General features: G+C 48.9%; 1 protein-coding gene across 1 annotated transcript in view; it reads left to right on the forward strand.

The window, feature by feature from the left end:
- Nucleotides 1–861: 861 nt before the first annotated feature.
- The window catches only part of LOC144608252 (equilibrative nucleobase transporter 1-like), a 36,300-nt gene continuing 21,888 nt past the window's right edge, over nt 862–15,273 (forward strand). Inside the window, exons 1-5 of the mRNA XM_078425846.1 lie at nt 862–1,039; nt 3,637–3,642; nt 4,732–4,864; nt 11,886–11,932; nt 12,508–12,584. Coding sequence (XP_078281972.1) covers nt 862–1,039; nt 3,637–3,642; nt 4,732–4,864; nt 11,886–11,932; nt 12,508–12,584 — 441 coding nt within the window. The remainder of the gene's footprint in view (nt 1,040–3,636; nt 3,643–4,731; nt 4,865–11,885; nt 11,933–12,507; nt 12,585–15,273) is intronic.

Genomic DNA, 15,273 nt, shown 5'->3' on the forward strand with positions numbered 1-15,273 from the left:
TGACTGGTGCACCAGGACACCCAGGTCACGTTGCATCTCCCCTTCTCCCAATCGGTCACCATTCAGGTAATACTCTGCTTTCCTGTTCTTGCCGCCAAAGTGGATGACCTCACATTTATCCACATTATATTGCATCTGCCGTGCATTTGCCCACTCGCCTAATCTATCCAAGTCACTCTGCAGCCTCCTAGCATCCTCCTCGCAGCTAACACTGCCACCCAGCTTCGTGTCATCCACAAACTTAGAGATGTTGCATTCAATTCCCTCGTCCAAATCATTAATATACACTGTAAATAACTGGGGTCCCAGCACTGAGCCTTGTGGTACCCCACTAGTCACTGCCTGCCATTCCGAAAAGGACCCTTTAATTCCTACTCTTTGCTTCCTGTCCGCCAACCAATTTTCTATCCACATCAACACTGAACCCGAGAGAGAGAGAGAGAGAGAGAGAGAGAGAGAGAGAGAGAGAGAGAGAGAGAGAGAGAGATACAGCGCCGAAACAGGTCCTTCGGCCCACCGGGTCCGTGCCGCCCAGCGATCCCCGCACATTAACAATATCCTACACCCACTAGGGACAAAATTTTTTTTTACATTTGCCCAGCCAATTAACCTACATACTGTACTTTGTGTAAGAAGCTAAATTTGGTGCTCTGTTATTCTCTGTTTATGCACCATCGACAATATTCGTGCTTGCTTTGATTTGTCGAGTGGAAATATTATATAAAATATTCGCCAGGCCTTTGTCACTGTGCCCGCTGCATCAGTCACCACGAAGGAACGGGGATGGGCACATTTTTCAGGGTGCGCTGGTCTGTGGGAAAGCCCGTGAATACTGTACTGAGAGACAGTGCTTGTCGTTAGATGGGTCCGGCCGATCAGCGGATCAAGCTGCTTCTGACCTTTGCCACTGGGGTGGTAGAGTGCGTCGGCTTTGCGGGTGTGATCTACGGCTGGCCTTCCCTTGTCTTCGTGCTGAAGAATGAAGACTACTTCGCTGACCTGTGCAACTCCAGCGACGCTGGGCCGTGGAATGTCACAGGTGAGTGAGTGTCCGCAGTTGGGGGGATGGTGCAGAGGAGAGCAAAGACCAGTGGCCAAGGGACGGTGGAAAATGTTTGTCTCAACACCATGAAGGAGCGAAGATGCTGGGGAACGCTCTCTCCCCTCTATGTATCTCTTCCTCCCTACATCCTCGACCTCTCTGCGTCCCTGTGTGTCCCTCTCTTCCTCGTTCTCACCCTCCCTCTCTGCCATTTACACCCCTCTCGGCTTCTCTCTGAACCCCCCCCCCCACCCACTCTCCACCCCTCCTACTCGTTTCTTTCTCTCTCTCGCTTCTCAACCACAGTCGTTATACTCCCCCTCTCTTCGTTTATAAAACTCACACTCTCCCCTTCGGTTCTCTCTCCCCCTCTCACCCCCTATCTCTCCCCTCTCCGCCTCTCACCTCTTCCTCTCTCTCACTCGATACTGTTCCTCCATTCCTCCCTCTAGAAGACCTTTCCCTCTCAGCCTCTCCTTCCGCCCTCTTGTTCTTCCTCCGCTGCTCCCTCTCCCATCTCTTTCTCTAACCATCTCTCCTCTCTCTCACCCCTTTACCTGCTCTGATTGTCTCTCTCTGACTGTGTTTCCCATTCATTCTCTCTGCCTGTCGCTATCCCTCCCCATCAGTCTGCCTTTCCTCGCTACCTTTCTATCTCTCTATCTCTCATTCTCTATCTAAATCTCACTCTCCCGACAACTCTGTCTCTCTCTCTCTCTCTCTCTCTCCCTCTCTCTCTCCCTCTCTCTCTCTCTCTCTCTCTCTGTCTCTGTCTCTGTCTCTGTCTTACGTTACAGCCTTATTTAAAAATGGATGATTTTTTAAAAAATCATCAATCTATGATTGATAATAAAAAAGCGAAAACTTTGCAAAGTAATTAAAAAAAACCCTGAAATGTCACATTTACAAAAGTATTCCGAGCCTTTGCTATGACACTCAAAATTGAGCTTATGTTCATCCTGTTTCCATTGATTATCCTTGAGATGTTTCTACAACTGGATTGGTGTCCACCAATGGTAAATTAAATTGATTAGACATGATTTGGAAAGGCACACACCTGTCTATATAAGGTCCCACGGTTGACAGTGCATGTCAGAGCAAAAACCAAGCCATGAAGACGAAGGAATTGTCCGTAGATCTCCGAGACAGGATTGTGTCGAGACACAGATCTGGTGAAGGGTATAAAACAATTTCTGCAGCATTGCAGGTCCCGAAGAGCACAGTGGCCTCCGTCATTCTTAAATGGAAGAACTTTGGAACCACCAGGACTCTTCATAGAGCTGGCCGCCTGGCCAAACTGAGCAATCGGGGGAGAAGGGCCTTTGTCAGGGAGGTGACCAAGAACCTGATGGTCACGCTGACAGAGCTCCAGAGTTCCTCTGTGGAGATGGGAGAACCTTCCAGAAGGACAACTTTGCAGCACTCCACCAATCAAGCCTATATGGTAGAGTGGCCAGGCAGAAGCCACTCCTCAGTAAAAGGCACATGACAGCCCGCTTGGAGTTTGCCAAAAGGCACCTATACAAGATTCTCTAGTCTGATGAAACCAAGATTGAACTTTTTGGCCTGAATGCCAATCATCACGTCTGGAGGAAACCAGGCACCGGTCATCACCTGGCCAATACCATACTTACGGTGGGGATGTTTTCAGCGGCTGGAACTGGGAGATTAATCAGGATTGAGGGAAAGGTGAACGGAGCAAAGTACAGAGAGATCCTGGATGAAAACCTGCGCCAGAGCGTTCCGGACCTCAAATTGGGGCGTAGGTTCACCTTCCAACAGGATAACGACCCTAAGCACACAGCCAAGACAACACAGGAGTGGCTTTGTGACATCTGTGAATGTCCTTGGGTGGCCTAGGAGGACTTGAACCCGTTTGAACATCTGCACAGCCTGAAAATAGCTGTGCATCGACGTTCCCCATCCAACCGGACAGAGCTTGAGAGGATCTGCAGAGAAGAATGTTAGAAATTACCAAACTACACAAGAAGACTTGAGGCTGTAATCGCTGCCAAAGGTACCTCAACAAAGTACTGAGTAAAGGGTCTGAATACTTATGTAAATGTGATATTTCAGTTATTTCTTTTTAATTACTTTGCAAAAATTTCTAAACACCTGTTTTTGCTTTTTTATTATGGGGTATTGTGTGTAGATTGATGATTAAAAAATGAATTTAATCCATTTTAAAATAAGGCTGTAACCTGACAAAATATGGAAAAAGTGAAGTGTTCTGAATACTTTCTGAATGCACTGCATGTCCTCTGGTTCTGGACTTTCCTACACTCGGCAAAAGATGCTGTGCATCGACCAGATCAATTCCTCTCATGAATTTGTAAACCTCTAAGATCACTCCTCCTCCTGCTCTCCAAAGAATGGGGCCCCAGCTTGCTCAACCTCTACCTATGGTTCAGGGCCTCAAGTCTTGGCACCTTGCTCTTAAATCTTCTCTGCACCCTTTCAGTTTGACAACATGGGTCTTCCTATAACATGGTGCCCAAAACTGAACACAATGCTCTAAATGCGGCCTCACCAATGTCTCATACAACTGCAATATGACCTCTCAAATTCTATAGTCAATGTTCTAACTGATAAAGGCCAATGTACCAAAACCCTTTTTGACCACCTACATATGATGCCACACTCAAGGAACCGTGCACCTGCATTATCCCTCTGCTCGACAACACTCCCTAGAGCGTTACTGTGTAGGTTCTGCGCATGTTAATGCTGCCAACATGCAAATCTCACACTTCTCTGTATTAAGTTCTATCAACCATTCCTCAGCTCACATGCAATTTTTGACAACCATCTTCACTATCTACAACACCACCCAATCTTGTATCATCTGCAAACTTGCTAATCATGCCACGTATGTTCTCATCCAAATCATAATAATCATAATCATACTTTATTAGCCAAGTATGTTTTGCAACATACGAGGAATTTGATTTGCCATACAGTCATACCAATAAAAAGCAACAAGACACACAAAATACATTTTAACATGAACATCCACCACAGTGACGTCCACATTCCTCACTGTGATGGAAGGCGAACAAAAAGTTCAATCTCTTCCTCGAGCCTTCCGTTGTCGGGGCGATCTTGGCCCCGTAGCCGGCAGTCGGGCGTTCCACGTTGGGGCAATCAAGCTCCCGCATCGGGGGGATCTCAGCTCCCGCACCGGGCCTGGTCTGGTCGAACCTTCTGCGACTTTGGAGCTTACCGACATCAGTCTTTACCCGAGACTGCATGCTCCTCGATGTTGATATCCGATGTTGGAGCGTTGATCCCAGGCAAGGGATCGCAGGCTCCGATGGTAAGTCCACGGCCCCATGGTGGGGCTCAAAGTCAGTCTCGAGCAAGGACCGCCAGCTCCATGATGTTAGGCTGCGATCCGGAAAACAATCGCTTCTCAGGCAAAGTAAGCGATTTAAAAAAAGTTTCCCTGGAGCCCCTCCCCGCCCCCCCCCCCCGACCTCCGCTTCCTTCCATGAAGCTAATTTTCTATCCACTCAAGTTATCTGTCCTTGAATCCCATGACATCTAACCTTCCAGAGCAGCCTACCATGCAGAACGTTGTGCAATGCGGTACTAAAATCCGTTTATTCTATGTATACAGCTCTGCCTTCATCGAGATTTTTGGTGACATCCTCCCACCTCAGTCGCTCACTCCCTCCATCTCCCTCCCTTAGTTGGATGCGTTCCGCAGGACCAGCGCTTCGCTCTCGTCTTCACGATTGGCGGTTTCGTCCTGAACTTCGGGGCCGTGGCCAGCGGCTTCCTGCTCGACTCTTGCGGCATCATGACGACCCGTTTCCTAGCCATGTAAGTTCATTGGGCGTGGCGCGAAGGGTGGTGTTTGCGTGGTGGGGAGAGGCAGCGGGAGATGAACGGGCTTCACCGCTACAGCAGTCGTACTCAGTGAATTGCCAATCGCCATTGTTATTGGAGTTGGTTTATAATTCTCATGTGTATCGTGGTACATACAGTGCATGCGTGCCATCCAGACAAATCATACTATACAACTAGCCGCAGCTTGTTCAAAAGGAGAAAAGAAACAGTGAGTCAAGAGTGTCCAGACTGTTTCAGCGCCTTATCTATGGGTACCGGATTAAACCTCCTCAGGACGTGAGGGCCTGAGCTGGTGTGGGGTTGGGCTGGCAAGGCCCTTATTCCTTCCGTGGCGGGAGGGTGAAGGAATAAGGGCCTTGTAAATGTGTAGAAAATCACGATTGGAATGTTTAGAGTAAACGCACTCTTTATTTCCAGGTTTAGGATTAGGATTATGGTTGTCACCTCATTAATGGAGAGGACACTCCAGCTTCACCTGTGGCGTCCCCGACCGACCCGCACAGTCCCCGCACCGGGCGCTGAAACGTCCCGCGGCCGTTTGAAGGCAGCACTGAACAGATGAGACTTCAGTGATGTTTTGAATGTGGTGAGTGAGGAGGAGTCTCTGACGGTTTGGGGTAGTGAGTTCCAGAGGGTGGGAGCAGCGATGGAGAAAGCCCTGTCCCCCCAGGATCTGAGTTTGGTCCGGATGGGGGGGGGGGACAGGAGATTGGCAGCAGCAGAGCGGAGGGTACGGGTGGGAGTGTGTCTGTGGAGGAGGTCAGTCAGGTAGGATGGGGCCAGGTTATGGAGGGCTTTGTAGGTCATGAGGAGGATTTTGTACTGGATTCTCTGGGGGATGGGGAGCCAGTGGAGCTTGTAAAGGACGGGGTGATATGGTCACGGATCGGGGAGTGGGTGAGTAGACGGGCAGCGGAGTTCTGGATGTGTTGGAGTTTGTTGATGATTTTTGAGGGTGAGCCATAAATCACCCAGACGGGAGGTGATGAAGGCGTGGATGAGGGTTTCAGCAGCTGTAGAGGAGAGGGATGAACGGAGATGGGCGATGTTTTTGAGGTGGAAGAAGGCTGTCTTGGTGATGTGTTTAGTGTGTTTGTCGAAGGAGAGGGTTTGATGAAGGATGATTCCAAGATTCCGGATGTGAGGGGAGGTGGATACTGGGAAACCATCAATATTGAGGGTGAAGTTGTGGGTGGATTTGGTGAGGGTTTTTGATCCAATGATGATGATTTCAGATTTGTTGCAATTGAGTTTGAGAAAATTGAATTGAAGCCAAGATTTTATTTCAGTGATGCAGTTTGTCAGGGTAGAGTGTGTGGTGGTGGAGATTGACTTGGTGGAGATGAGGAGCTGGATATCATCGGCATAGCAGTGGAACTTGAGACCATGACGGCGGATTAATTGACCAAGGGGGAACAGGTACAGGATGAACATCGTCATAATTTATTGTCATAAACAACGAGCTCAAGAGACTCAACGTAGACATAGCCACCCTTCAGGAAACAAGGCTGGCAGACTCGGGCACACTGAAGAAGAAGGACTACACGTTCTACTGGCAGGGGAAGGACTCTAATGAGCCCAGAGAGCACGGAGTAGGCTTCGCAGTAAGGAACAGCCTGCTGAACATGGTGCAACCAGGCAGAAATGGCTCAGAGCGACTCCTGACTCTCCGCCTCAACACCACCGCAGGCCCGGTCACCCTTGTCAGCGTGTATGCCCCCGACACTGTCCTCCACATCAGACACAAAGGACGAGTTCTACGAGCACCTCGCATCCATCATCATCAGCATTCCCAGCAAGGAAGAACTTGGTTCTCTTGGGCGACTTCAACGCCAGAGTGGGCGCAGACCACGAATCATGGTCTTCCTGCCTTGGGCAGTTTGGTGTGGGCAAAATGAATGAGAATGGACAGTGACTGCTCGAGCTGTGCACTTACCATAACCTGTGCATTGCCAACTCGTACTTCCAGACAAAGCTCCAGCACAAGGTTTCCTGGAGACACCCACACTCTTCAGACATGAGGATCGGGAAGGCAGCTACAACTATCGCTTGCCTCACAACTCGAGTGTGGACCAATCCAAAGCTGACAGTGAAGACAAAGATAGCAGATTCCACCAGCACGTGCAGTGCCCTACCAGGGGCTCAAACACGCTGGATAAGGTGTATACCAACATAAAGGACGCCTACAGAGCTCTCCTCTGCCCACCCCTGGGATAATCCGATCACCTCTCACTGCTTCTACTGCCCGCATACAAACCCCTCATCCGCAAGACCAAACCTACAACAAAGACGGTCAAAATATGGCCTGAGGATGCCACGCTACAACTCCAGGACTGCTTTGATCGCACCGACTAGGACCTGTTTGCACAGCAGGCGACCTGTGGTTCAGAGGTAGACTTGGAGAAATACACATTCACTGTGCTCTCCTACATCAACTGCTCTGTGGAGAATGTCATGGAGGACAAGGAAATAAAGATGTTCCCAAACCGGAAACCCTGGATGAACAAGGGGGTACAGAACCTGCTGAGGGCACGCAACAATGCCTTTAAATCTGGTGACACTTCAGCATACAGTGTTGCCAGGTCAAACCTGAACAGAGGTATTAAAAGGGTCAAAGACACCCACAGGCAATGGGTGGAAGATGGAGTTCAAGGAAAGGTACTTAAGGACTGTGCTGAACAGTTGGCTGAGGTATTCACCAGGATCTTTAACCTGTCGTTATCTCTGGCTACGGTCCCCAAGTGCCTGAAGTCGGCTACCATAGTGCCGGTGCCAAAAAAAGCAAAGATCACCAACCTGAACGACTACCGCCCGGTTGCCCTAACGCCGATAGTCATGAAGTGCTTTGCAAGGCTGGTCCTCCCACACATCAAATCCAGCATCCCTGACTCACTGGACCCACATCAATTTGCATACAGGGCAAATAGATCCCCAGAGGACGCCATCTCTCTGGCTCTTCACACTGTCCTGACTCACCTGGAGAGATAGGGCATGTACGTGAGGATGCTATTCACAGACTACAGCTCTGCCTTCAACACGGTCATCCCCACCAAGCTCATCACCAAACTCCACCAGCTAGGCCGCAGCTTGTCATTATGCGACTGGATCCTGGACTTCCTGCTGGAGCGACCGCAGGCAGTGAGAATGGGCCTGCACCTGTCCTCTACTATATCCCTGAGTACCGGCGCACCACAGGGCTGTGTTCTGAGCCCCATGCTCTACTCCCTCTTCACACACGACTGTGTTCCTGCATTCGACACCAACACCATTGTCAAGTTTGCAGATGACACAACAGTGATCGGGCTGATCACCAATGGTGATGAAACAAAATACAGAGCGGAGGTGCAGAACCTGGCGGACTGGTGCTCTGATAACAACCTGTCCCTAAATACCACCAAGACCAAGGAGCTGATCATCAACTTCCGTAGGTCACATAATGGGGAATACGCCCCGATCTTTATCAGTGTGGATAGAGTGTCCAGCTTCAAGTTTCTGGGCACTCACATTTCGAAGGACCTAACATGGTCCAATAACACTGCTGCGCTGGTCAAGAAGGCACAGCAACGACTGTTCTACCTAAGAACACTGAAGAGGTCTGGTCTACCCCAACAGCTGCTGACGACATTCTACCGCTGCACCATAGAGAGCATCCTAACACATGGCATCCCTGTGTGGTACCTCAGCTGCACGGAGGCAGAGAGGAAAGCTCTTCAGCGGGTAGTCCATAGAGCTCAGAGGACCATCCGAATACAGCTACCAGCCTTAGAGGGCATCTACAACACACGATGACTCAGAAAAGCCACCAGCATCCACACCCCTGCAAAAGTCTGTTCGAACTTCTACCATCGGGCAGACGATACAAGGCCTTCTACGCCCGCACCTCCAGACTCAGGAACAGCTTCATCCCCAGGGCCATAGCTGCTATGAACCGGTCCTGCTGAGCCGGATGGTCACATCACACAGTGATCCGGCACAGATCTACTTGCACTTTATTCTGTTTTAAAACGGTTACAATTTGTTTCATTGGGTTGTTTAAATTAATACGGACTAGCTAATTAATTTATTGCATCATATGGGAGGCGCATTCCCAATCTCGTTGTTCCCCTGTACAATGACAATAAAGATATATTGTATTGTATTGTCTATAATGCCTGTGTCAACAGCACGCTGCTGTACGGCCGTGAGACATGGACTACATATGCCAGACTGGAGAGAAGACTCAACACCTTCCACCTTAGAAGCATCCGCCGTATCCTGGGTATATCTGGGCAAGACAGAGTGTTCAAAGCTGAGATTCTGTCTCACGCTGGCCTTCCGAGTATGTACACTCTACTCAGGCAGCGCAGGCTGCGGTGGCTGGGCCATGTCCACCGCATGGAGGATGGCCGTATTCCAAAAGACATCCTTTATGGAGAGCTAACATCTGGGAGGAGAACCATCGGCCGCCCCCAGTTACGTTACAAGGATGTCCGCAAGAGAGATTTGAAGGCGCTCGACATCGATGTGGAGTCCTGGGAGAGCCTTGCAGCTGACCGTACGAGGTGGAGAGGTACCCTGAACCAACATCTCAAAACGAGGGAAGAGAAACTGATGAATGCAGCGGCAGACAAGCGGGCACGCAGAAAGGAGCGCAGCAACTTCAACAGACCAGAGACCACACAAATGTGACCTTTGCGACAGAGACTGTCACTCCCGCATTGGTCTCTTAAGCCACAAGCGACGCTGCTCTAGCCGAGGTGTGGAGCAAGCAGCCAACTGGGATGCATCACCCATGGTCAGCCATGACCGAGGGGGGCCTAAGAAGAGAAGGATATGTGTAATTGGGACTACCTTAAGTGGGGTATCCTATTGACATGGATTGGGCAGATTGGCCTGTTTCCGTGCTGTGCGATCCTGTGACCATAAAGGGGGAGGTGGGGATTATAATCGAAAATATACTGAACGATTAAAAAAAATTATATCAGTAAATTTAGAAATGGTTGGGATCCTGACAAGTAAAGAACAATTGTGGTTCCTTCTGTTTCGGGGGCTCAATGGATATTGGATGGCGGGTCCAGACCCTGTACAGCAGTTACACTCAGTAACCGAATGGTCAGTCATGAGTACAATCAAACCATTCATAGGTAGTGTAAGAACAGAACGGAAACAGAGCGAGTCAAGGGAGTCAAGAACGTTTCATTCTCGTACATTGGAACAATGAATACAATGGAGCAGTCCTCCTTAGCTTTGTCTTTTACCCATTGTAGAGCAATCAAGAAATAGAGGACATGAGTTTAAGGTGAGAGGGGAAAAGTTTAATAGGAAACTGAAGGACCGTTTATTTTCATTCAGAGGGTTGTAGGGGAATGGAATGAGCTGCCAGTAGAGGTGGTTGAAGCACGTACAATAACAACATTTAAAGAACACTTGGAGAGGCACGGGGACAAGAACAGTTTGGAACGAAATGGACCGGGTATGTGCGGGTAAATGGGACCAGCTCACATGGTCATGTTGGTCAGGATGAGCCGAAGGGCCTTTTTCCGTGCTTCATGACTGTATGACTATGAGTACATAATATACGGTTATAATTGCATGAACATCACAGATTTTTTTTAAACTACAAGAGCCCCCGCGAGATCGGTTGGGAACGTGGAAATTGATTGTGGGCATATGGGGTGGTGGAGTGTTGGAAAATCAAGGTGTTAATATCATTGACAACTTGACCAGGTGCATTCACATTGATGTCAAAACACAGTCAACCAACACCTCTATTTGTTAAGGAGGCTTCGGGTAAAGATGTTCAACATGTCGCCAACGGCTCTTACCAACTCGAGCAGATATACCACAGAATGCATGCAATGGGCGCTAATCACAGATTGGCTTGCGAGCAATTTCCCCTCAAACCGCAAAATAACGCAGAGAATTGTGGATGTCGTTGAGTCCATTACACAGAGTAGACGCTCCACCACTGATTCCATCTGCACTTCACACTGTCTCGGTTAAAGATTTAACACAAATAAGGACCACTCACAACATAGTTCTTCCCTGTGCTCCCCTCGGGCAGAATATACAGAAACTTTGCAGCACGTACCGCCAGGGCGGGCAAAAGCTTCTTCCCCGCCTATCAGACGACTAAACAGTTCTCCCATCCGATAAGGAATATATTCCCATTTTCGAATCCACCTCGTTGTGCCCCGTGCACCTATCTCATTTGCTCTTTAGGTTTAGGTTGAGACTTATTTTTTGTCACGTGTACAAATTAATTATTTGATTAAGGTGAATTTCCTGGGCAGCATAAAGTGTAGATGGAACCAATAGTGAGAATTCTGGTCTATTTCACGGACTGGGCAACATCTTCAACTCTCTAAAATGTCCTGCTTTCTTGGCCAGAGTTTTCCCCAAACTAAGTTGCGATGCCACCTGACAATATATTGTAAACGTTTGTAACAGTCAGCGGAGACTTGCCGAATGTCCTCAGTCACTTCAGGAAGTAACGCCTTGGTCTGCCTTCTTGGCTGACGCATCAACGTGGTTGGTCCACAGAGTCTTGGCAATATTAACACCAAAGAACGTGAAGTTCTCAACCATTTCCACTTGCTCCCCACTCATACTAATTAGGGATTTCTGTCGGGTCTGAAACCGCACCCCTGCAGCTGCAGCACCACATTCTGAAAAAGTATTTATTTACTCCATTACTCCTCCTCTTATATTGATGTCTGGTAGGATTTGCCTAGATGACAAAGATTTCCACTGTACCTCGGTATGCGTGATAAAAATACAACAATACCAATAAATGGGACCACGACCACCGTGGCCAAGCATGTTCCCGTCCGGTAATATGATATGTTCCGTTTGTTAAAGGTAAATTGGTTTTCAGCCTGTTCCGAACGTCCTGGCCTTGGCAATGGGAACTTGCAAGTCTAGATCTTTTGCATAGGATGCGATGGTGACGAATGGGGTGGGAGGAAGGGAAGATTGTTGTTGGTTTTCAACGCTAGGATTTGCATCTCCACAGATTCCTGTATACGGCAGGCACGCTCATTATCGCTTTCTCCGCCGCGGGTAAATTAATCTGCCAGTGGGGGGTGTGTGTGTGTGTGTGTGTGTGTGCTGTCTGTTTGTGCTTATCTGTGTGTATGTGAATGTGTGCTTGTGCATTTGTGTTTGTGTGTGTGTCTGTGTGAGAGAGAATTTGTGTGTGTGTTGTCTGTGTTTGTGCATGCCTGTTTGTGTCTGTGTGTGTGTGTATATATGTGCTCGCGTTTTTACGTTCGTGTGTTTCAGGTAGGAAAGGACAGAGTGAGTTTGTGTGTGAGAGAGAGAGAGAGAGAGAGAGAGAGAGAGAGAGAGAGAGAGAGAGAGAGAGAGAGAGAGAGAGAGAGAGAGAGAGAGAGAGAGAGAGAGAGAAACGAGTGAGAGAAAGAGAGAGAGAGATAGAGAGAGAGAGAGAAAACGAGTGAGAGAACGAGAGAGAGAGAGAGAGAGAGAGAGAGAGAAAACGAGTGAGAGAGAGAGAACGAGTGAGAGAGAGAGAACGAGTGAGATAGAATAGGGGAGGAGGTGGCGTGCCTGAGAGAGAAAATAGTGTCACATTCCATTGATCTCTACTTCATTCTCGCTCTCGCTCTGTATTACAGCCTCGGCCCTGCTGCTGTTTCCCGCGCTCGCGTTAATAGGAGCCGGAGGAGTGATGTTGCTGATAACAAATATCAAGGTGTTCTATGTTTATCGTCCGGTAACATTTGCGCTCGGTCCGCCAAGGCCTGCTGGGTCTCCTTGTTGCCAACCATTTCAACCATTTCAACTCCCCTCCTATTCCTAAACTGACATTTTTGTCCTGGGCCTCTTCCATTGCCACAAAATAGAGGAACATTACCTCATCTTCCGCTTGCAGAGCTTACAACCTATTGGTATGGCCGTTGAATTGTCCAATTTTAGGCAACACCTCGTCGTTCTGCTTGTTCTTTCCCAACACTAATTCCTAACCCCAGTGCGCCCTAATTCTACCGCTCTCCAATCACCTGTCACTCCCCGTCGCCTTCCAACTATGTGGGACCCTGGGGCTTCATGTGACCCGACCCCCCCCCCCCCTGCAAACCTCTTCTCCCCTTATCGACATCCTTTTTCACTTTAATCTTTAGTTTCACTTCTGTCAATCAACACCCACCCCCACCACCACCTGTATTCAACTATCACAAGTGGGTTTCACATCTTCGCCAGCGTTGTTTCCCCCTACCCTAATCCACGTGAAGAACGCCCCCGACCAGAAATACCAACCTGTCATGGGGCAGCGCTGAATTAACGGACCTACTGTGCAGCGCTCTCCCACCACTGCCACTCTGAGTTCCTCACTGCTGCGCCTCCCAATATATGGTGTCCACAGAGTACATCCCCTCTCCTGTACACCCGGTTCAGCGTGTCGCCAATGACGGCTGAGTTTCTTGTTTGGGTTTAGGTTTACTGTTGTCATGTGTAATCAGGTACAGTGAAGAGCTTTCTTTTTATGTTATCCAATCAGATCAGATAGTATAAATAAATATAATCAATTCAAACTCATGCACAACAGATAGTGCAAAGAGGAAGATATGTAGTGCAGAGCTTACAACGTAGGAGGATACAGCACAAGCTAGACCACTATGATCCACAATGTCTGGGCCGAAATGATACCAAAGCCAACTATCTACCTGCACATTCCAAACAACTCTGCATTGTCTTTTGAAAAACACCTTCTGTGTAACATTCCTGCTCCTTTAACCTTTAACCTTACCATAAAGCTATGCCTTGTCGTATTTGACCTTTCCGCCGTGGGAAAATATTCTGAACTACTCCATCTATTCCTCTCCTAATTTTTATATAGTTCTATCTGGCCTCCGTGTAATCTGCGTCTTTGTAGATAAAACAATCAAAGTTTATCCAACACCTTCTTTGCTCGCTTTGAAACCGGCAACAACACCATGAGTGGAAAAATTCTGGCCTCAGAGGATGAACAGGTCCTCACGCTCAGCACACATGATGTACAGCGCGCGCTGCGGAGGGTCAGTCTACGCAAGGCTGCAGGCCCGGACGGAGTCCCAGGACGGGTACTTAAGGACTGTGCTGACTAGCTTGCTGAGGTATTTACAAGGATATTCAATCTGTCTCTATCTCTGGCAACAGTCCCGAAGTGCCTGAAGTCAGCCACCATAGTACCGGTGCCGAAAAAAGCAAACATCAGCAGTCTGAACGACAACCCTCACACCGATAGTAATGAAGTGCTTTGAAAGGTTGATCATCTCCCACATCAAAGCCATCGTCCCTGCCTCACTGGACCCACATCAGTTCACAGAGGACACCATCTCTCTGGCTCTTCATACCGTCCTGACTCACCTGGAGAGACAGGGCACATACATGAGGATGCTATATAAAGGCTATAGCTCTGCCTTCAATACTGTCATCCCCACTAAGCTCCAAACTCCACCAGCTTGGCCTCAGCTCGTCACTATGCAACTGGATCCTGAATTTCCTGACGGAGCGCCCTCAGGTAGTGAAACTGGGCCTCCACTACCACTGAGTACTGGCACACCACAGGGTTGTGTATTGAGCCCCATCCTCTACTCCCTCTTCACACATGACTGTGTTCCTGCATTCCCAACCAACACCATTGCAAATTTGCAAATGACACAACGGTGATCGGGATGATCTCCAACGGCGATGAATCAGCCTACAGAGCGGAGGTGCAGAACCTGGCGAGCTGGTGCTCAGAGAACAACCTGTCCCTAAACAGCTAAGACCAAGGAGCTAATCATCAACTTTAGAATGTCACAGAATGCCGAATACGCTCCAGTCCTCATCAACGGGGACAGAGTGGAGAGAGTGTCCAGCTTCAGGTTTCTGGGCACACATATTTCAGAGGACCTCACATGGTCCACCAACACCGCTGAGCTAGTCAAGAAAGCACAGGACGGGCTGTTTTTCCTGGGAATGCTGAAAAAGGCTGGTCTGCCCCAACAGTTGCTGATGACCTTCTACCCCTGCACCACAGAGAGCATACTGACATACGGCATCGATCTGTGGTATCTCAGCAGCAAGGCAGCGGATAGGAGAGCTCTTCAGCGGGTCATCTGCAGAGTGCAGAGGATCATTGGGATACAGCTACCAGCCCTGGAGGACATCTACAACGCACGCTGCCTCAGGAAAGCCACCAGCATCTACAAGGACTACACACACTCATGCCACCGTCTGTTTGAACTACTTCCATCTGGCATACGTTACAAGGCCTTCTACGCTCGCACCTCCGGACTAAGAAACAGCTTTATTCCTAGAGCTATTGCTGCTCTGAATCGGACCTGCTGAGAGCCCCCCCCATGATCTGTCTCTGCCCCCATGGTCATCTGGCACAATTGACCCTGCATGAACCTATTTGC

Source organism: Rhinoraja longicauda, chromosome 31 (genome assembly GCF_053455715.1).
Source record: "Rhinoraja longicauda isolate Sanriku21f chromosome 31, sRhiLon1.1, whole genome shotgun sequence".
Taxonomy (NCBI): domain Eukaryota; kingdom Metazoa; phylum Chordata; class Chondrichthyes; order Rajiformes; family Arhynchobatidae; genus Rhinoraja; species Rhinoraja longicauda.